Genomic DNA, 21,732 nt, shown 5'->3' with positions numbered 1-21,732 from the left:
AGAACTAGAACAAAAATTTTCACAATTTTTATGGAAACACAAAAGACCCCGAATAGCCAAAGCAATCTTGAGAAAGGAAAATGGACTGGAGGAATTAGTCTCCCTGACTTCAGACAATACTGCAAAACTACAGTAATCAAGGCAGTATGATACTAACCCAAAAACAGAAATATAGATCAATGGAACAGGATAGAAAGCCCAGAGATAAACCCATGCACATATGGTCACTTTATCTTTGATAAAGAAGGCAAATATACAATGGAGAAAAGACAACCTCTTCAATAACTGGTGCTGGGAAAACTGGACAGCTACATATAACTACTCAGCCATAAAAAGAAATGAAATTGAGTTATTTGTAGTGAGGTGGATGGACCTAGAGTCTGTCTTACAGAGTGAAGTAAGTCAGAAAGAGAAAAACAAATACCGTATGCTAACACATATATATGGAATCTAAGGAAAAAAAAAAGTTTCTGAAGAACCTAGAGTCAGGACAGGAATAACGACACTGATGTAGAGAATGGATTTTAGGACACCCGGAGGGGGAAGGGTAAGCTGGGACCAAGTGAGAGATTGGCATGCACATATATACACTACCAAATGTAAAACAGATAGCTAGTGGGAAGCAGCAGCATAGCACAGGGAGATCAGCTTGGTGCTTTGTGTCCACCTAGAGGGGTGGGATAGGGAGGGTCGGAGGGAGATGCAAGAGGGAGGAGATATGGGGATATATGTATATGTATAGCTGATACACTTTGTTACACAGCAGAAACTAACACCCCATTGTAAAGCAATTATACTCCAATAAAGATGTTAAAAAAACAATAAAAACAACCTAAGAATAAAAGAAAAGAAACAAACAAAAAAACTCTCCAGAAACAAGACAGCAAAAAAGAATAGAAGGGCAAGTACTCGTGGATATTTAGTTTTGTGAAATTTTTGTTTGTTATATATGTATTTATTTGTCTCTGTATCCAGATGTCCATGTCTCTATAATTCCATGTGTGTATGATGTTCTCCTGTGTTGCAATGAAAAAGTCTAATTGTGTGTGGTGGGCAAAAGAGGTTGAAAAACATGGGCTTATGGGATATGAAGTCTGAGCTCCTTAGCCAGGCATATAAGGCCCTCTATGATCTAAACCCTTGATTACCCCTAACTCTCAGCACTGTCTTGTCCACTAATTTAGAACTGTTTAGGTGGTTTCACCTAAGACACCGAAATTTTTTTCTTTCTTTCATCTCTGTGCCTTTGCTCACATTGAACCCTCTGACTGGACGGCTGATCCTACCGTCTCTTTGCTTGGACAACTTCTACTCATGTAAGCCTCAGTTTAAAAAACATATTCCAGGGCTTCCCTGGTGGCGCAGTGGTTGAGAGTCTGCCTGCCGATGCAGGGGACACGGGTTCGTGCCCTGGTCCGGGAAGATCCCACATGCCGCGGAGCGGCTGGGCCCCTGAGCCATGGCCGTTGAGCCTGTGCGTCCGGAGCCTGTGCTCCGCAACGGGAGAAGCCACAGCAGTGAGAGGCCCGCGTATCGCAAAAAAACAAAAACAAAACATCTATTCCAGGAATCCTTCCCTGAACGCCCCAGTGTGGGCTCGGCGCCCTGCTCTGACCTGTCATGCTGCAGACTTCCGTTAACAGGGTAATAATACTGTAATGATTTATTTACGTATTCATTTCCAGCACTATACTAACTTCTTTCCGTGCTAGTACTATTTTACTCACCTTTGTATCTCAAAGGAGGAGCACAAAAACCTGGAACATACTGGCACTCAGTCAATGAATATTTGTTCAAAGAATAAACGAGCGAAGTAGGCAAGATAAATTAATCCTCTATGCAGACAATACAAGTGCATGGCGGACTCCGGCCACCGGAGGGCGCCTTGCACCGGGGCTGGTGCGCAGGCGTGCTGGGAGGGCTGGCGCCCCCGCGGCGGCAGCGGCGGCAGCGGCGGCGGTGTGGGTTGTGGTCGCGGGAAGTGAATGGTTTTACCCAGAGGGCCCTGCGCCGCCTTTCTCCGCTGGCACCGGCGCTGCTCCCTGCTCCTCCTCCCCGGCCATGGCGTTCACGTTCGCGGCCTTCTGCTACATGCTGGCGCTGCTGCTCACCGCCGCACTCATCTTCTTCGCCATTTGGCATGTGAGTAGCCGGGGCCGGGGAAAGAAGGGCGAGGTGAAGGCGTAGCCTCTTTTCGCCCCGGGCCCGTGGATAGAAGGGCGAGGTGGCGGCGTAGCCTCTTTTCGCCCCGGGCCCGTGGTCTGGGCGGCCACGGCCCTCGGAGGTCCGCACGCCCGGGAATGGGGCCAGGCCGGGGCGGTGCCGGCCGCGCGGCCAGGGCCCTGCGCGCCCTCGGTCCGCGAACCGGGGCTGCAGGTCCAGGAGGAGGCGAGGCGTCCGGCGGCTGGCTGGCTGCGCCCGCTGTGTCCCGGCGCAGGCCGCGCGCGCTGCTACTCCTCCCTCGCCGGGTGGGGCGGCCGCGGTCCTAGCGGGCCCTGCGGGACAGCGCTTCGCTGGCCGGCGCCGCATCCCCGCGTTCCCTCGTCCCTCGGGAGGATGTCAAGGGCGCAGAGGGGCGTGCTACGTGCTGAGCTGGAATGAGGTTTGCCGAAATATTATTTAATGCAGATTGCCTTTGTTTTCTGGTGTCCACAGGAGTGTGGCCCAAATGAGGTAGTTATAACCTACTTGAGATAAATTTCCAGCTGTACTTTTCAGGCACTTGTTGGGTGCTCTTCAAGTAGAACCACCGCCCCACCCCCGCCCCCGGCATTGTCTCCTGGTGAACTTTGATGCCGGTTGAATTGATTACTTTGTTGACCGTTATCTCCGAACTTTCCCCCTAAATCATACTTTGGCCGACAGGTTTCTCGAGAGACTTCCTAGCCACCTCTGTGTTCGGAGTAGCTTGATTTAGTAGAGGTGGTTTTAATTCGATTTTGAAAATGCTCAGAAACCTTACGCTTCTCTAGGATAATTTTTTTTTTTTTCTCTTTTACTCACATCATGTTGCAGGACAGAAGCACATCCTTACTGGCCCCTGTAAGGAACAAGTTAAGTTCCCTGTGAAATACAAGAGATTTTAAAGGATTCCTGTTTCTCTAACACAAAATTAGAAGCAGCCTTTTGGACATCAGCATTCATTAAAAATTTATCTTATTTTTTGCTCTGCCCTCCATATTCTAGTACCTTCTGGAATATTGGTCTTAGTTTGAATGATTGGGCATGTTCACTCTCATGTAAATTTTCAGTCAGGTTTCATCATGCCCATAGCAGGGATTTGTTATGGAACATACAGAGGCAGAGTGATTTACGTGGTAGCAGTGTCTTGTGCAAAAAAAAAAAAAAAAAAAAAAAATCTCAAATCCATTCCCTTTTGCTAAGGAGTGTAATTACATTTATAATTATTTGAAACCCAACTGCTTGTGTAGTGGGGGAATGCTTATGTAGGCTGCTCCCTCAGAATGCTTTGTCAGTAGGAACCCATAACTTGAAGAGCATTTTGGGCTCTTCTTTGGTGGAATAAAGACAATAAGTAAAGATAATTTGGGATGCAAACTAGCTCTGCCTTAGTAAGCCTCTGATGAAACTGAAATGTGTGATTCCCTGCCATTTGTAGATGAGGATTTAATCACTTCCTGCTTGATGGGCACTCTGTTTTCTGAGCTGATGAGGATTCTTAGAAGAGAGCTGTGAATGGCTTACATTTTGAACTAGATTGTGTTTTGCTAAGAAAACCTGAACTGCACTTTAAAGAAAAAAATGGGTAATTTAAATCAATATGTATTGGGGTAATTTAAGTGAATATGTGTTTGGGTGAAGTAGATGATTTTAAGTCCTGTTACAGACTTAAAAATTTGTTTGTACTCCACAGATTAGTGGAGAGCTTATACCCTTGGGGATTTCTAGTAGTTCAGAGGGTTGTGCATCCTTTGGGAAAAAAATAGAAAATTCTAAATAAAGATATAGTTTTAATTTTTCTGTTAACTATGTAACCTTCAGTTTCTTTTTTTCTAACTTTTCTTTTTAATTTTTTAAAAATAATTTATTTTTGGCTGCATTGGGTCTTCATTGCTGCACGCAGGCTTTCTCTAGTTGCAGCGAGCGGGGGCTACTCTCCGTTGTGGTGCGCGGGCTTCTCATTACGGTGGCTTCTCTTGTTGCAGAGCATGGGTTCTAGGCACGCGGGCCCAGTAGTCATGGAGCACAGGCTTAGTTGCTCCGCAACATATGGGATATTCCCAGACCAGGGCTTGAACCTGTGTCTCCTGCATTAGGCAGGTGGATTCTTAACCACTGCCCCACCAGGGAGGTCCCCAATTTATTTTCTTAGGTCATTTTAAGTATCTGTCAGAAGACGCATCTGGAAATTTCAAGTATAAATTCAGAAAATCCAGTTTATGTTAATTGTTGTACGGAGGATTTTTTTATGCTGATGTATACGTCTGTCAGTTTAGTCCTAATTCATGTGATTGATGCTTTTTGGAGAATAGAGTTGGGAGCATAGATTTGTTTGAAAGCTAAAAATGCAGAAGTCATTCCGCAAAGATGTGCATCGAATTTGGAGGTATCCTGAATTGTGTAGTTTGCTATATTTAGGGATTTTTGTTTGTTTGTTTGTTTTGTTTTTGCACTTTTTTGGAAAACTTTGTGAACGTCCTTGTCCAGACCCACAGTCACAGAAGATTTGAAAACCACTAGTTTAAGAATCTTTTCAGAAGAGTTTTGACAACTCTAGCTTATAGCGTTCAAACAGAAACCCATTCAGCAACATACGCATTAAAAGATCCTTTGAAATCACCTGAAGAAACTGTGCAGTGGGAAAAAAGTTAAAGCACAAGTTTCATACTCTGCTAGTAAATTGGATCTTGTTATAGGGAAGTAATTGTATTTGCGATCACAGTCCTTGTCTTAAATGTCTAAAATGCATTGGGAATATATCACAGCTAATGTCAGGTAATTGACTGATTATATCCATAAATAATCAGAAATTAGTATCTTCTATTTGTACATTTATATTTTTAACATTTATATGTTTTAGGGGTCATTAGCAAAGGAAAATGCCTTTTGGCGAGTTCTGTACTTTTTTTTTAAGCATAGGGCTAGTTTTCCCTTTTTCCCCCCTTTCATTCAGTAAATATTTGTTTTTAATATTTATTTGGCTGCATCAGGTCTTAGTTGCGGCAGGCGGGATCTTCGTTTCGGCTTGCGGGGTCTTTCGTTGAAGCGTGCGGGCTCAGTAGTTGTGGCACATGGGCTCCAGAGCATGCAGGCTCAGTAGTTGAAGCCCGGGGCACGTGGGATCTTAGTTCTCTGACCAGGGATCGAACACGCATCCCCTGCATTGGAAGGTGGATTCTTAACCACTGGACCACCGGGGTAGTCCCATTCAGTAAATATTGATTGAACACTTATATAGGTGCCAGGCACTATTTTAAGCCCTGCGACATAGCAGTGAACACAGCAAAAATCTTTGCTCTCATGGAGCTTACATTTTAATGTGTAATTATTTTCCTTCTATTTCTGCTTTCATTAAAATTTTTATTAGGCCAGGTTGGTAATTTTATAAAATTCTAGAAGTTAAAAAACTCATCTTTTTATGAAGCTAACAATTTTAACAGGGTAAGCCAGTATATTAAAAGCTAGAAATATATGACTTCAGTGATTACTGGTAATATTGAGTAGCACTGTCTCACATATAAAAATACTAGTCCTAGCCCACCAGAGCAAGGGCAGATTAAATTCTTTGTCCCCTGGGCGACTGGCGGCAGCAACTAAAATAGCTCCCCCATAAATTCGGGGCCTTTGGCTTCTTACTTTGACACAAAGTGGTGTGTCACCCTTATTTGATTTTTAGTGCATTTTGACTTTGAAGTTCTGTGTTCAGTGACCTTAAATGTTAAAGCCACATTTCTTCTCAGAGTGTGGACAAAAATATTCTTGATTCTTGCTGTTTTTTTTTAATGGTATGATATAAAATTTTTATTTATTTATATTAAAGTATAGTTGATTTACTCTTGCCATGCATTTTATTTGTTTATTATTTATTGGTCACGCCACACGGCATGTGGGATCTTAGTTCTCCGACCAGGGATGGAACTGTGTCCCCTGCAGTGGAAGCACGGAGTCTTAACCCCTGGACTGCCAGGAAAGTCCTTGCAATGCATTTTAAGTGGATGAGATCTTTCTTCCCTTATCATATTTATAACTGTTTCACTCATCACACCATGAGAAGCTGGCCTTACCTGGGCTTTACCCTTCTTCAGTCTTTAGTTTGGTGATCAAATGAAAGGACCTGCATGTGGTAGGAATATACAGAGGACATGAAAGGAGGTCAGATTGATCATTTTTGCAGTGCCCTTAAACAGGCCTGCTCTTGCCTATGTGGTGCCTTAAGGTGAATTAGAATAAGATGCCTCTTGAGGCAGAGGATTAGAAAAGTCCTCCCTCCTGAATAGCCCCTGGTGCAGAGCCCATGCCAGGGTGCTTGGCAGCAGAAGCGTGCGTGGCATTGTGCCCTCACCTGGCCTTTTGTTCTGTGCAGAAACTGCAGTACTGTATGTGGTGGTCCTGGCTGTGAAGTTTAATATTCTCTTAGTGTTCCTCTATTCTGAGGCTATTTCTTGAATTTCCAAATCGAAGTAGGACTGTGAAATGTATGTGTTTAGGTACAAATGGGAACAAATTGAAGCATACAAGTCCATTTCTAGTGTCCCGCTGAACACTGTGACAAGGGAGGGGCATGCACAGATGATTAAAAACACTTCACCCTGAGGGGCACACAGTCTAGTGGGGGGACACAAACCTGAACTTAAATCCTCTCCTCCAGTATGAGAAATGCCGGCCTGATAGCGTTATAAAGCCTTGTTCTATGTGGAGATTAGACAGGCGTGCAATTATTTCTGCCCAAGGGAGTTAGGGAGACCTACAGGGAGGAGTTGACATAGGAAGAATGTTTGTTTAGGATAAAGAGGAGCTTCTGTAAATAGTTAATGGCTGGGGGAAAGACTATTTCAAGCAGAGAAAATAACTTTAGTGGAGGCAGTGAAAAAATTGAAAATTGAAGGTATTTATCACAGTGATATCAGATCATTTTAATGATAACAATATACAAGTGTTTTCAGTTCTTTGAATGTGATTCTAGTTATTTATTAATTACCATATATTGAGCTTACTGTAAACTGGTACATATAAAGTTGCTACACCTGTGCTTTTGTCCTATTAACTTTATTCAGTTATTGTTTGATGGGGCAGGTTTATTGCTGCTTTTTATTAAAGTGAGAGATCCTAACTATTTTATTTTTATTTTAGATTATAGCATTTGATGAGCTGAAGACTGATTACAAGAATCCTATAGACCAGTGTAATACCCTGAATCCTGTAAGTTATAATATAGGCTATTTCTCTAGATTTTTAAACTGTTTTTGCTTTTAACTTGATATCATTTGAAAATGGCCAATATTCTCAGTAGCATGATAAATTTGTACTTTTTGAAGTAGGCAGAATTTTAAAAAATATTCTTTTTCCTGTCCTGCTTGACTATTCTATTATTAATCTGCTGGTGATCTTGTCAGCTGTCATACTAACATTCTTCCAATCTGCTTTTTACATTGTCGGCCAAAGACAGTTGAAAAGGTCAAAAAGATTAAAAGAGTCAAAATTGCATTAAAGGTGTGTACTGCTTTTTAGTTTAATGTTTTAATGCTACATTCATTTCATGGGGAGGGTTAGGGCATTTGTATTTGTAAACTGTTCTGTTCAGTGTGCTTGTTCATATGCCTGTTGAGGTTTATGATTTCATGAAATTTCATATTTTATGCAAATGTTTGCTTGCTGGCCCAGTCAAGTAGGGAAAGCTGTTAAATGCTTATGCATTTAAAAAAATGTTATAGCCATAGGCACTTCGATATTAAATTATTAGGTGCAGTGTTTGAAAGTTGGTTAATATGAAATGACTTTAATAGGTGAGATTATTCTTTTGTGGTAACTTACTCTGAGGTAATCTGTAGGTGGAGTCTTTAGTACCATATCTATTTTTATCTTCGGTTTTGTCTATTCTGGAATTTATTTATTCTTTCAGCAGCTGTTTATTCAGAGCCTTTTAGGTAGATAGCTCTGTTCTTAGGCTCTGGAATTTTGCAGTAAGGCTTACCTTTGGATTCATGGTGTCAGAATTTTGTGGATAACAATTTGTATACAAATGTCTACATAGTTATTTCTGGTATATATCCACTCTAAGTTTCTAAAGCAGACCTGTCTAACACTAAGTTCTGAGCTCTTCTGGATTTAGTTATAATGTGGCCTCATTGTGCTTAGGGGTTTTATATATATATTTGACTTCATTTAGTTTACAGGAGGATTCTCCTTTAGCCTGTAGGTTTGATTTTTGCCTAACTGGTCAGAAACTGAAAGGTTTTTTGTAAGAAAGCAGTGAGTATGTCTTCAAGAAATAGAATGTAATAATTCATCTTTAAACATTACTTAATGAAGATGAAAACATGTATAGACTTTAGTTGTGTAAAACTGTAAAGCCCTAGCATGCTAGAGGGATTTTATTTAGAAAGGGTCTATAAAGTTGGTTTGCTACTTTTATCATTGTTTCCTAGATAAATAGCCATGATGGAATAGATTCCTGGTTTGTCTTTAAAGAACTGCTGCAGTAAGACTTGATGTAGGTACAATTAAAAGTATTAACTTGCTGTTTCTCTACTCTTATGAAGCAAAATGTGAGCTGAATCTGCTTTTTCACTGGGAAGTAATAATGTTCATTGTAAAACATCTTAACTTACTGTTTAAACTAATTGTTACCAAGAAATTAAGAAACTGAAATTTCTCCTTTTGATAGTTATGTATTAATAGTATTCTATCTTCTTTGGCTTTTCATTACTTCAAATAACCAAATGATGATGAAGATGATAATAGCTGAAATCAGATGAGGGCTTTCCTGGGTGCCAGGCTCTGTGCTAAGCATCTTTACCTGGGTTTTTTCATTCAGTTTTCATGACAATCCTAAGAGGTGAGTATATTATACTCATGAATAGGAGAGTAAACTGAGGCTTAGTGAGGTTCAGGCACTTTGCCCAGGGTCACACAGCTAACATAGAGTCAGAATTCAAACCCAGACAGCCTGATTTTTTTAGGTTTAGAGTCTTGTATTTTCCTAATTTACCATAAACTTAAGAGGGACTAATTTCATTTTAAAATATAGAGTGTGATTTTTGGCTTTTTTTTAATGGAAAGAAATTCTCACTTTGTGCTTGGGACATCCTAATGCTGCAGTGGATTGGAAGGAAGTTTCTACACCAGCACAAGTTGTGTTTTGGATAGGGTGCCGATAATTGGCTTAATAGCAGTGCATCTGACAGTTTTCCCTATTGAAAATTTGTTTTGACAATTCTGCCAAAGTATGGGGGAAGACAAATACCATTATATTTAAAAATGTGAACCTTAACTACAGAATATTAGGATTTGCATGTTTAAGTACTATCATTTCAGCCATATTTGCATGTGCTGTTTATGGATACTAGTTTTTGTGTAAATGTGGGTTCCTAAATGGAATCATTTTGTGCCACTAATGGGGAAATTTCGTCATTAAAGAGTGATTGAAGAGGACTGGTCTTCATGAGAGATGCATAGTAAAAGTATCTGGACTGTTTTGAGGAGAGGGGAGGGAGTGTGGCATTTGTTTCATATTAAAACTGGTAGAGGGCTTCCCTGGTGGCGCAGTGGTTGGGAGTCCGCCTGCTGATGCAGGGGACACGGGTTCATGCCCCGGTCTGGGAAGATCCCACATGTCGCGGAGCGGCTGGGCCCGTGGGCCATGGCCGCTGAGCCTGCGCGTCCAGAGCCTGTGCTCTGCAACGGGAGAGGCCGCGGCAGTGAGGGGCGCCCGTACCGCAAAAACAAAACAAAACAAGACAAAACAAAAGACTGGTAGAGTTGCAGATTATCTTTATTATCACTCTTATTAAAGAATATTGCTTAAGAGCAGTAAGGATCATGCTTTCAAAATCATTCTCTCCCCATACCCTAGTCTGGAAAACTTGGGTGATGATTTGTATTGTTAGATCACTTGGTTTTAGAGGGCCCAAATAGGCTCATTATATTTTAAAGAAAACTCTTGTAATTTAAACTAGTATTATAAACAGCAGCTTTAGTGGAACTCCTAATAAAATGTATTATATATTTTTCTTGGTTTGTCCTGGTTGTAGTCTTTGTGTTCCAAAGATTTTCCTATGGATATTTTCTTGCAGATGTTTAACTTTGATCTTAATTAAATGCTGGCTTAATGGTCCATGTTATTTACATGTTTATATATATGTGCAGAGTTTATCTTGTTATTATATTACTTAAATTTGTAGAAAATATCTGGTTAGTGGTATAGATTAATTGGTTTTACTGGAATTTTATTTCAAATAGCATTAATTAAAAACTTTGCTTTACAGCTTTGAATGGGAAAAGTAATTTGGGAGTACTAGAAAATGGACTTGAATAAGTAATATATTATTTCTACAGCTATAGTTTCCCCTCAGGAAAGATCTGATGGGACAGTGCAGCACATTTGAGAAACTGGCTTTGCAGCTGTGACTTGTAGGAAGCTCTTTGGCTGAAACTTGAAATGGAAGGTTTTAGTATTTATGTTTAACAGAGTCATTAGGCTGAAATCTGTAGGATGAGAAAGATAATTTTAAGTAAAGCATGAACTCTTGGTCATTTTATAAAAAGCATTTTGCTTGAACTAATTTTTCCTCACTTAATACTACCTGCTATCAAAAGATGCATTTTGAGTTCTGAGCTCCTACTGGTCTGCTGTGTTTGTAGCCCTTCATTGGAGAAAGCAGGCTGAAAGAAATAGGAAGGCCTTGTAGGAATGGGAGCTCAGGAACCAGGAGAATTCCAATTTCATGGTTCAGATCTTAGTCTTTTCCCTCCTACATTGCAGAAAGCACATCGTTTGCATCTGTGCGTATTAATGTTCTTTCCCCCCGACTGTGCTGAGATTATTGGCTGTTGGCTTTCCATTGAAAAATTACTTTTGTGGTAATGTGATGTGGTTTGCTAAATATTGTATATGTAGCATCCCTGGTTTCTGTTTAAAGGCTTAAAAACACTAATGTGTAAACTTCTAAAGGGGAGTTTTGTTTTTGTGGATTTTTTTATATCATGTTGCATGTGATCAGATATTTCATTTTTGTATTTTCATCATTCTTGAATGGTGGAAAGAAAAAGTATTCTGAGTGATTAGCAAATAACTGTGTTTGAACAATCTGGGTGGTAACTTTGTATAATTTAACCTGTTGCTCTATAAGTTTGGGTTTTAAATTTTAAGTTATATCTTATTCTTTTAGTGCAAGCTGTATCCTCTGGTCAGTTGGCATATAATCCTGCTTTTGTTCAAAAGCTTAATATGGAAATAAAACTCAGTAGCATCTTTCATTTCTGATTCTAGGAAAACAGTGATTTTTCATTATTGAAACTTAGTTGCCACCTGCTTTCCAAATTAGCAGTTGATTTAATGCCAAGGCATTTTGATAACTGGCTTGTGTTTTTCTTCCAGCTTGTCCTTCCAGAGTACCTCATCCATGCTTTCTTCTGTGTCATGTTTCTTTGTGCAGCAGAGTGGCTTACACTGGGTCTCAATATGCCCCTCTTGGCATATCATATTTGGAGGTAATATTTAGATACACTTCTAATACTTTTCCTAATTAAATTTTAATTATACTGTGGTCGATGTGGTTATCTTACATGCTAAATGAAACTAGTTAGCATTTGTTTTTAAAACCACATGGATGCACAAATAACTGTGTTAATACCTCTTATGGAGCTTATGTTATTATTCTTTAAAGGGTTTTTTTTAAAAGTGAGGTATAACTTACATACAATAATGTGTGCACGTCTAAAGTGTACAGCTCAGTGGATTTTTACATATGGATACACTTGTGAAACTACCGCCCAGATCAAGATATACAGCACTTCCAGCCCCCAGAAGAGTCCCTTGTGCCCCATTCCAATCAGTTAGCCCTGTACTTTCATAGGAGAACCAGTGATCTCTTGCAGCTTAGATTAGTTTTGTCCATCTTTGAACTTCATATAAATCAGATTGTACAGTGTGTGTCTAACTTCTTTCTCCACGTTTACTTTATGACTTTAAATTTGGTTATTTATAAAAGATTCATATTCCATAACTTCTAAATGTTATATCTGATCTATATAGCATTAGAGTGTTTTGTTTTAGATAGGCATGTCAAAATCTCATTGCCCTTGATTTTAGGAAATACATATGGAAGAAGTATTTAGGAGTAAAGTGGTTTCACATCTGTAACTGGCTCTGAAATGGCTCAGAAAAAAATGTACGTGTATTTAGAGAGAGAACAGAAAAGAGAAGGACAAAGCTGTGTGGTAAATGTGAACATTTGGAATATCTTGGTGAAGTGTTCTTTATGTTAAAATAAAAAGTTGAAAGAAAAAATTGTATTTCCTTTTTACAGTTATTCTTAATTTTCTTGGATTTCTGAAAGTGTAGAGGAGACCAGATATGACTTGTTTAACCACCTTGTTCTCTGTAGGGGCTCCAGTTTTAAAATTAAGATGATAAAAGGAAAGAACTCCACCTAGAACTAAAAGTATGCTTCCCAATGTGGACCACCTCTCATTGTAACAAATATTATTTGAGAAGAAGAATGCTCCTTTCCATCCTGAAGGTTAGCTTCCATTCTGAGTGGCTAATCAACTGTGTTTATTACAGGTATATGAGTAGACCAGTGATGAGTGGACCAGGACTCTATGACCCTACAACCATCATGAATGCAGATATTCTAGCATATTGTCAGAAAGAAGGATGGTGCAAATTAGCTTTTTATCTTCTAGCATTTTTTTACTACCTATATGGGTAAGTTTAAAAAACAAAACGAAAATATGATTTCACTTTGCTGCCGGAAACATTTGCAGGCATTATGGTCTGAACACCTTAAAATCCACTTGAAGAATAACTCATGTCTTGAACGGTGGTACTGAAAACGGCACAGTGCACATCAGCAAATTCACACACATTGAATCAACTGGTACTTGTCAAGGCAGCCAACTGATGTGCAGTCAGAGGCAGAAAGTTGGGTCAGGGATGCTGCTTCCAAAGTCTCAGACAGTCAGTGAAGGACAGTCCTCATTCTCCATGGCAGAGCAAGAGGATATGGCTGTGTGCGTTTGCAAAAAAGTTTCTGCTTGGCTTCAGTGTCTGTCTCAAGATTATGTTTAATTTTTTCTTTATCATTCTTCATAAACTGTATGCTCTACCCTTTATTTTCTGGTTTGCATGATCCGAATGGGATGGAGGAAAGAAAAATTCTATCATATAGGATGCTGCAGTTATTTATTTTTTTAATTAATTATTTATTTTTTTTGGCTGCATCGGGTCTTAGTTGTGGCACACAGGATCTTCGTTATGGCACGTGGGCTTCTCTCTAGCTGTGGTGCGTGGGCTCCAAAGTGCAAGGGCTCTGTAGTTTGTGGCGCGCGGGCTCTCTATTTGAGGCGCGCAGGCTTAGTAGTTGTGGCGCGCGGGCTTAGTTGCCCCAAGGCATGTGGGATCTTAGTTCCCCGACCAGGGATTGAACCCGCATCCCCTGCATTGGAAGGCAGATTCTTAACCACTGGACCACCAGGGAAGTCCCGATGCTGCAGTTATTGATTTTCCTCCCCTTATACTGTGATGGACTCATATCATCATTCCTCTAGGTCATGGTTTCTTGACCTTGGCACTGTGATATTTTGGGCAGGATAAATCTTTGTTGTGAGGAGCTGTCCTGTGCATTGTAGGATGTTTAGCAGCATCCCTGGCCTCTGCCCACTAGATGCCAGTAGCTTCCCCCTGCCCCAGTCATAATAACCAGAAATGTCTCTAGACATTTGCCAGATGCCCTCTGTGGGGCAAAATCAGCCCTGGTTGAGAGGCACTGTTCTAGGTGTACTGTAGGTGGAGGAAAACGGCTGCTTATTAAAACTGGAAATGGACACGGGTGAGTGTGGAGTTATAATTTTTCTTTAAGCTTTATAAATACATTTTTCCCATTTTTTATTGATAAATATTCAACTGGAGAGGAATTTCTACCTGATTGTCAAAATATGAAGAAAACTAGTTTTATTAGATGAAATTTTGGCAGTAATTAAGTTTCTCTTCCCTCTCCTTTTTGTTACTTGAAAACTTGCTTATTTCTTGTTTATATCATACTAGTTTCCATTATGGAAAAGGGTGAAGTGCTAGACTTAAATTTATGGAAAATGTATTTTTATGATTTTACACATTATATTTGTGAAAATGAGTGTCCGTTAGTACACCTAGAGACGTTCATATCTGAAACAAAGATAGTGAAAAAGTTCTGAAAAGTGAAATTCCATGTGTCCTTTTAATTTCTGTTAATTTTCAGTTTTTAGTTTCTATAATAAGTGTCTGGAACAGTGCTGGCATATAGTAGGCACTTAAAACATATTTGTTGAAAGAAGGAAAATAAATGAATGCTTGAATAAATGATAAAATTGGAGATGTAGAGTTGTGGGAGAATGTTCACCAGGAGATGGTGGCACTACATCATTCATTTGTTTTAAATTGTCTGTCAACACACATGCATACACACACGAATCCAGGCGGGAGGCCCAGCCAACACAGTGCCTTGATTGAGGAGAAAGAGAAGGGCAGACACCCAGTCTGGGGGTCATATCAGCCACGAGCCCCCATAAGAGCAGCAAACTAAATCCCAGGCCTATCGATGGAGTAGGGTATCACCCCCACCTGAAAGGCCTTTCTGAGAAGAGCCAGGGACAGCTAGCTGTCGGCAGGAGGAGAATGGAAACAATCGCCCAGATTGCGAGAGCCCACAAGTCCACTCTGTCTCCATCATCTGTCCTCAGGCCGAGCACCAAGACCATTGACCCATTGGGCCCCCTCCCAGGCTGTCTGTGAACCTCTGTGAGCCCAGCCCTTACAATGAAGCCCATTGTCTGTCTTTAAAAAGCAATAGTAGGGACTTCCCTGGCAGTCCAGTGGTTAAGCCTGCGCTTCCACTGCAGGGAGCACAGGTTTGATCCCTGGTCGGGGAACTAAGATCCCACATGTCAGGCAACGGGGCCAGAAAAAAAAAAAACACAATAGTAATGGATAAACATCATATTTAATCTGTGGTCCATCCAGGCAATGGAATATTATTCAGAGATTAAAAGAAATGATATATCAAGTCATGAAAATACATGGAAGAAACTTAAATGCATGTTGCTAAGTGAAAGAAGCCAATCTGAAAAGGCTACAGATTGTCTGATTCCAAATATATGATATTCTGGAAAAGGCAACACTATGGAGACAGTAAAAATATCAGTGGTCACCAGGGGTTAGCAGGGAGAGAGGGATGAATAGACAGAGCACAGATAATTTTTAGGGCAGTGAAACTATTCTGTATGATACTGTAAGAGTGGGTACGTTTGCCAAGCAAATATACGTTTGTCAAAACCTGTAGAATGTACAACAGCCAGTGAACCTTAATGTAAACACTGGACTCTAGTTAATAATGATGTATCAATATTGGTTCAGTTGTAACAAGCATACCACACTAACGTAAGATGCCAGTAATAAGGGAAACTGTGTGTGTATGTATGTATGTCTGTGTGCTGGGATTGGGAGGTCCATGAGAGGTCTCTTTATTTGGAGCTCAATTTTTCTGTAAACCTAACACTGCTCTTTTAAAAAGTCTATTAATTAGGGCTTCCCTGGTGGCGCAGTGGTTGAGAGTCCGCCTGCCGATGCAGGGGACACAGGTTCGTGCTCCGGTCCGGGAAGATCCCACATGCCGCGGAGCGGCTAAGGCCCGTGAGCCATGGCCGTTGAGCCTGCGCGTCCAGAGCCTATGTTCCGCAACGGGAGAGTAACACAACAGTGAGAGGCCCGCATACCGCAAAAAAAAAAAAAAAAAAAAAAAGTCTATTAATTAAATAATGATAACAAAAAATAGTCTATCAAGTTTGCTCACCTCCTTGCTTTGTATTTCCGTTTAGACACACATGCTTTTGAACCGTGCCTCTCCCACCTTGCCCTTCATGTAGGATCAAATGGTTGTTGCTTTTTATTTTGCTTGTTGGTCCCCTTTTCCTTTTTAACCTTGCTGCTATTGCCCAGAGCCTTTCTCTAATGGGAAAGTTCCTTGATTGATCATTCCTGTCTGTAAAATGGGGATCATGGTACCTACCCTACCTCCTAGGACCTAACAGAAGGCCTGGCATGAAGTGAGCCCTTGGAGATGCTCACTCCTATTCTTAGACATAGCTCTGGAGCAGTGTGCTGTTTGGATTGCTTCTCTAAGCTCTGATCCCTATTAAGCTTTCAGCTGTGCTGTTCTACTTGCTAAAATTGGAAAGGAAATAGGGGACAACTACAGCACATGCACTGAGCCAATCCTACCTTAGGCAGAAGTCCATAAATGCAGATTAAAATCATACTGTGAACTTGTCATTTATCGGTCTTTCCGTTTTCTGTGATGGTGTGATATCACAAACGAGTTTGCTATATAAAGCAGACTCAACTTTTTGGTGCTCTTAGTTTTTATAATTAGGAATGTTTGAGTTAATAATAGCCTTTTTCTTCTTTTCAGCATGATCTATGTTTTGGTGAGCTCTTAGGACAACACTCAGAAGAACTGGTCCAGTTAAGTGCATGCAAAAAGCCACCAAATGAAGGGATTCTATCCAGCAAGATCCTGTTTCCAAGAGTAGCCTATGGAATCTGATCAGTTACTTTAAAAAATGACTCCTTATTTTTTAAATGTTTCCACATTTTTTGCTTGTGGAAAGACTGTTTTCATATGTTATACTCGGATAAAGAATTTAAATGGAATTACATATAAATTAATATAAAATGATACCTCTGGTGTTGACAGGTTTGAACTTGCACTCCTTAAGGAACAGCCATAATCCCTTGAATGACTGCGTTAATTATTGACTATCCTTAGTCCATTGGAAGCTTTTGTTTATAGAAGTTGTAGGGCTCATTTTGGTTTTATTGAAATGCCATTTACTTATAAATTAGCTGTAGATATCAGGTGCTTCTGATGAATTGAAAATATATATCTGACCTGTGGAAACTTCATGGGTTTCCTCATCTATCACATAAGTGATTATATATGGATGCATTAAAAAAAAATGAGTGGGATTTTTTTCCCTTTGACTTGAAATATTATCCCTGTATATTGCATGAATGAGAGATTTCCCATATTTCCACCAGAGTAATATACTTGCTTTAATTCTTAAGCATAAGTGAACATGATACAGAAATATATGCTGACTTACTTGTGAAGAATGCATTTAAAGCTATTTTAAATGTGTTTTGATTTGTGAGACATCACTTATTAAGAAATTGGTTGTTATACTTAGTGCTCTAATCTGGTGGTGAAGATATTCTTAAGAGTTTGCAAGTACTTTAGATTTTCAGAACTCAATGGGAGAGAACGTTGTAGAACCGTCCTGCTGTTCCCTTAGTACAGTACAATAAAACTCTGAAACTAAGACTTATTTTCAGTGCATTGTTTTAAAGACCACAAATAGCTATTCTTAAACTTGCTTGTTCCAAATAAAGACATATCACTGTCAAGTTTTTAAAAAGACAGTAGAGCACTACATTTTTTTTTTAATACCATGCTTGGATCTAAAAAGGAAGATTTTTAAATGGTTTAAGCACATTACCTTCTTTTGTCACTTGACAAGACTCATAAACACTGATGGCGCAGCATCATCATTTTTCTTACCAATTACAAACAATTATTGTGAAAGTTAAAATGTTTAAAATATTTTTTTCCTTTTTGAAACAGCACATTTTAAGGTAAAATGACTTATAAGTTTGGTTTTTTTTGCTGCTGCTTGTAAGGCAGGTAAAATAATTATGGCTTGCATGTTTCCGTAAGCATTCTTGTGCTTTATTTGGGATGAGGAAGTTAAGGCAATTGAAAATAGTCTTAAGTGGTTCAAAGTTTCTTCAAGGATCAAAGAAAGAAAACCATAGGCAGAAATTCCACATTAACGATCAAGGGAGTTTATGGATGTGTTTGTGGAAGTCTTACTCTTACCCCTTGAATTAGATGCTGTACTGTTTTATTCTCTACTAGTGAAAAAAATGCCTCTCCACCTTTGGGAGAGTGGCTGTTACTGTTTTGAGATTGGGTAATGAGGGTGAATACGTTGAAGAAGAGGATGTAGAACCAGAAGAGTGAGGAGAGTCCAACCATTTCATAATGAGAGATGCTTTAAAGACCTTGTCTTTTGTAGTCTGGAGCACGCTTCGAGGGATCATCAGTTCATGTGGTAAATTGTTTCCTGAGCCCTTACCAGGCACTGAAGACTCATGATCTGAGTATAAGCAATAATTCAGTTTCTAATCCACCCAGTTGTACCAGCTTGCACTCATTTTTCTTTCTTGTTCACAAAAACTTTTGATCATGAGAGACTTGGCCAAGTCTTCTGTACTTCACATAGGTTTCCTGGGGCAGTTACTTTTGTATTCCTATCAAAGCATTTTCATGAGCCCTTGCTGTCTCTCAGCAAACACCACTTTCCTTTATAAATTAACATACCTTTAATAATGTGTTCCACAGTACTCTCCAGGATTAACGCAAGGTTTACTGGTTGTAATTTGTGAAAGCCACCTTCTCATGCTTCAAAAATTAGATATGTAGTCCTTAGCTGATTCCTCAAAGATGACTGACGATTGAGGTTCACCCATCTCAGTGGTAGATTGTTAGTTCCTAGGCATGTGATTGGGTACCTGGATGCTGTCACAGTATCTACTCATCTTTACCTTTTCCACTGTTTTATGAAATTAAGTCACTTACCAAGAGAAAGCAGAAATATAATATTTGCATTTGACAGTATCCCACTTGTTCTTTCCCTTGCTCTGAGTTTGCTTTGTTCCCCCCATTAATCTGGTTTGGGTGGCCCTAGCCATATTTCTATTTTTCCTGCATGCCCAGCTGAAACGTAGTTAGCCTGGGTTTGTAATCCTTTCCAGCTTTAGTCAGACTGCACCCTGTGTAGCCACAGCTGTTTATTTAGGAATTCTTTTTTCCCTTGTTACAATTACTTTTGCTATCGTGTGATTTGATTTATCCCTAAGAGTGTTCCAACTCTCTGAAACCATTAGTGTAACACACTGTGGTTTTTATCTGTATCAGCAACTGTTTGCTGTTGGTACAGATTCTCCTGCATTAAAAATCTTACATAACAAATGTAGTCTGTTTAGCAGTTATTCTGCTTAGTAACAATACTGTATCATGCCAACATGTCCTGTTAGTGTTAAGGAGGTATGGGGTAGAAACTTAACTTGAATGCCTGAATCTGAATTTTATTAATAATGTTTGATGATTTTCACAATATTTAACTGATAGTACCCACTCCCTATCCCAGGATAGAGGAGAGTTGGGTCACAGGCTGTACATAAACTGCTAATTCGTTTGAAGTTTGAATTACTTTTCATGGGAAGGGGGTAGTGATGGGAAATGACCAGATGATCCACTTTTGAGACATACCAGGTATTACTGAAGCATTTGAGAAGCCTCATGGATTACACCATGAATTGCGAGACCTACCAGTCAAGTTTAGATACCCAGGTAATGGTCTTACACAAAGCAACAGAGTGCATGGCAGTTTGTAGTATGTGTCTTTTAAAGCCTGTTCAGTATTTTCCAGCTTGAGGACCACTTATGTTAATAGCTCTCATCTTCTCTGCAGATCAACAACATATTTTGAAAATATTTCAGATAATTGCATAGAAAGGAAATAAGAGATATAGATACACTTTGAAACTAGCAAATTATTTTCCTTGATACAACACTTCTCTTTTCCTCCAATTATATATATTTATGAACAGTGTTCATGGAATATTATTGCCATAGTACAAAGAATGACTTCTGTGGATTTCTTCTTACACCCTGGAGGAGGGTGGGCTTTCATTTCAGGTATGGCTATAGCATAGCAGCATCAAGCCCATTAAAATAATCTATTTAAAAGTTTTCATCTAAGTTACTTATTTAAAATGTGCATCTCTTAATAATCAGTTGTACAGTATAATTGGAAATCAGAAGTTCTGACAGCCGAAATATTTTAAAACAACACTCTTTTCAAAGGGGAAAGATAGTAATGTCGAATAATTTAAGCTCTTTTGTTCAAACCAGTCATTGATCTGGTCAGACCAGCAGCTAATGAGTCTCTGGCACTAGTATTATAGCTTAGCAGATGGTTCTGAACTAATACTCTGGGGCGGTGCTAAGAGAGAACATGGGGTTCTGTTTCTGGATATGTTGAATAGCTTTCTTAGAACAATTTTACTTTGATTAAAATTAATGGTTTTAAAGCTAAATGTCTAAAAGGAGTAAACAGCTCTGCTGCTTGTTCTGCTTGTTTTTGGAAAATAGTATTAACCACCTAAGGTGATCTGGGGGATCGGAGTGAAGGTTTTACCCTACTTTAGTTTCATTGATGCACATTGTGGAAGATGTAGAGAACATCTTGACATGGAAAAGAATGAATAAGTTAACGTTCATTGTACAGTGCTTTCCTAAATTTCTTTGGTTATGTTCTTATATTCTGGAGAAGAAAAATGTCTTAAATAATAAATTGATGGCTAGGTAGATCTTAAAACTACTAAGGGAAACACAGAATATAGTTAGCCATCTGTGCTCATGGTTTGTTAGATTTAAAATCTAAGTTAACCTCAATGGTGCTGTACACCATCCAAAGACCTGTACACCATGTACAGCCCTTACGTCGTCCTGCCTTCTTAGAGCTTGCTTGCTTTATTTTGCTTTTGTATATTTAATAAAAACTGTCTCAAATGTTTCCTTGTGTAGTTTGTGGATAACAGTGGAGTTTGTGTTGATTCTATTTCAGCAACTAACTGGCTTGTGTATGACCAGGATTCTAGCTGGTCTCTCTGTCTCCCCGCCCCCATTGTTTTGAGGGCTGTCCTGCAGATTAACCAGAGAAAATGCTTTTCCAAGAATGTTGGAATTACATGTTATTAAACTTAATTGGATAATTATATTTGAATAGTGACATCCCATGTTTCTTCGTTATGGAATAATTGATGTTTTTCCTTATACCTAGTATTAAAATAGTTCAGTCAAGCATTTTAAATGCGGAACGCTTAACAAGCACTTGCAGTGGAAATCGAGATGCGTGCACTTTGAAAATTCAGTTGATTATTAAAGGATTTGATTAGTCCATGCCAATACTTACCTTCCATTTTCTTATGTATTCATGAGTAAGCTATATGTTTATATTGGGAGAAAGCTAATGTAAGATTTGGTAATGTCAATTTCAATGACTGTTTAAAGTTTAATCGAATATTGTGATTTTTAAACTGTATTTGGTTATAATACCAAAATCATGAGGAAGGTCAGTCTATTATTGCAGCCTGTACTTTAAAAAAAATAAATAACTTTCTAGCTACAACTTTTGGCATTTTATTACCTTGGGTAAGAAATCCCTAGGGATATGTAATTCTCCCACCTTCCTTAATAGTCTTATAAAACCTTAAGTTCTAGAAGCACTGTGTATATAAAAGTATTAAAACATTGATTTTATATTATGGTACATGCTGGCTCTCTGGTCTGAAGTTCCCAAACAGCACCAGTAATTGTTTTATTCTCTAATGAAATCAAAGGAGTCCATCAGAGCAAGAAGAATGACAGAGTAAGACTTTGGGTAATT

The 21,732-nt window shown here is 39.3% G+C and overlaps 1 protein-coding gene across 1 annotated transcript; it reads left to right on the top strand.

Moving 5' to 3' along the window:
* The first annotated feature begins 1,982 nt into the window (after positions 1-1,982).
* On the top strand, positions 1,983-21,474 carry CNIH1 (cornichon family member 1). The gene is made up of 5 exons (XM_024734748.1): positions 1,983-2,142; positions 7,312-7,380; positions 11,558-11,670; positions 12,746-12,889; positions 16,629-21,474. The coding sequence occupies exons 1-5, from the start codon at positions 2,062-2,064 to the stop codon at positions 16,654-16,656; spliced, it is 435 nt and encodes a 144-aa protein (XP_024590516.1). The 5' UTR covers positions 1,983-2,061; the 3' UTR covers positions 16,657-21,474.
* The last annotated feature ends 258 nt before the right edge of the window (positions 21,475-21,732 follow it).

The sequence above is a fragment of the Neophocaena asiaeorientalis genome, unplaced genomic scaffold (genome assembly GCF_003031525.2).
Source record: "Neophocaena asiaeorientalis asiaeorientalis breed wild unplaced genomic scaffold, Neophocaena_asiaeorientalis_V1.1 scaffold547, whole genome shotgun sequence".
NCBI lineage: Eukaryota > Metazoa > Chordata > Mammalia > Artiodactyla > Phocoenidae > Neophocaena > Neophocaena asiaeorientalis.
The sequence above is the reverse complement of the archived record's forward strand: the minus strand, read 5'-3'. Positions and strand labels throughout refer to the sequence as shown.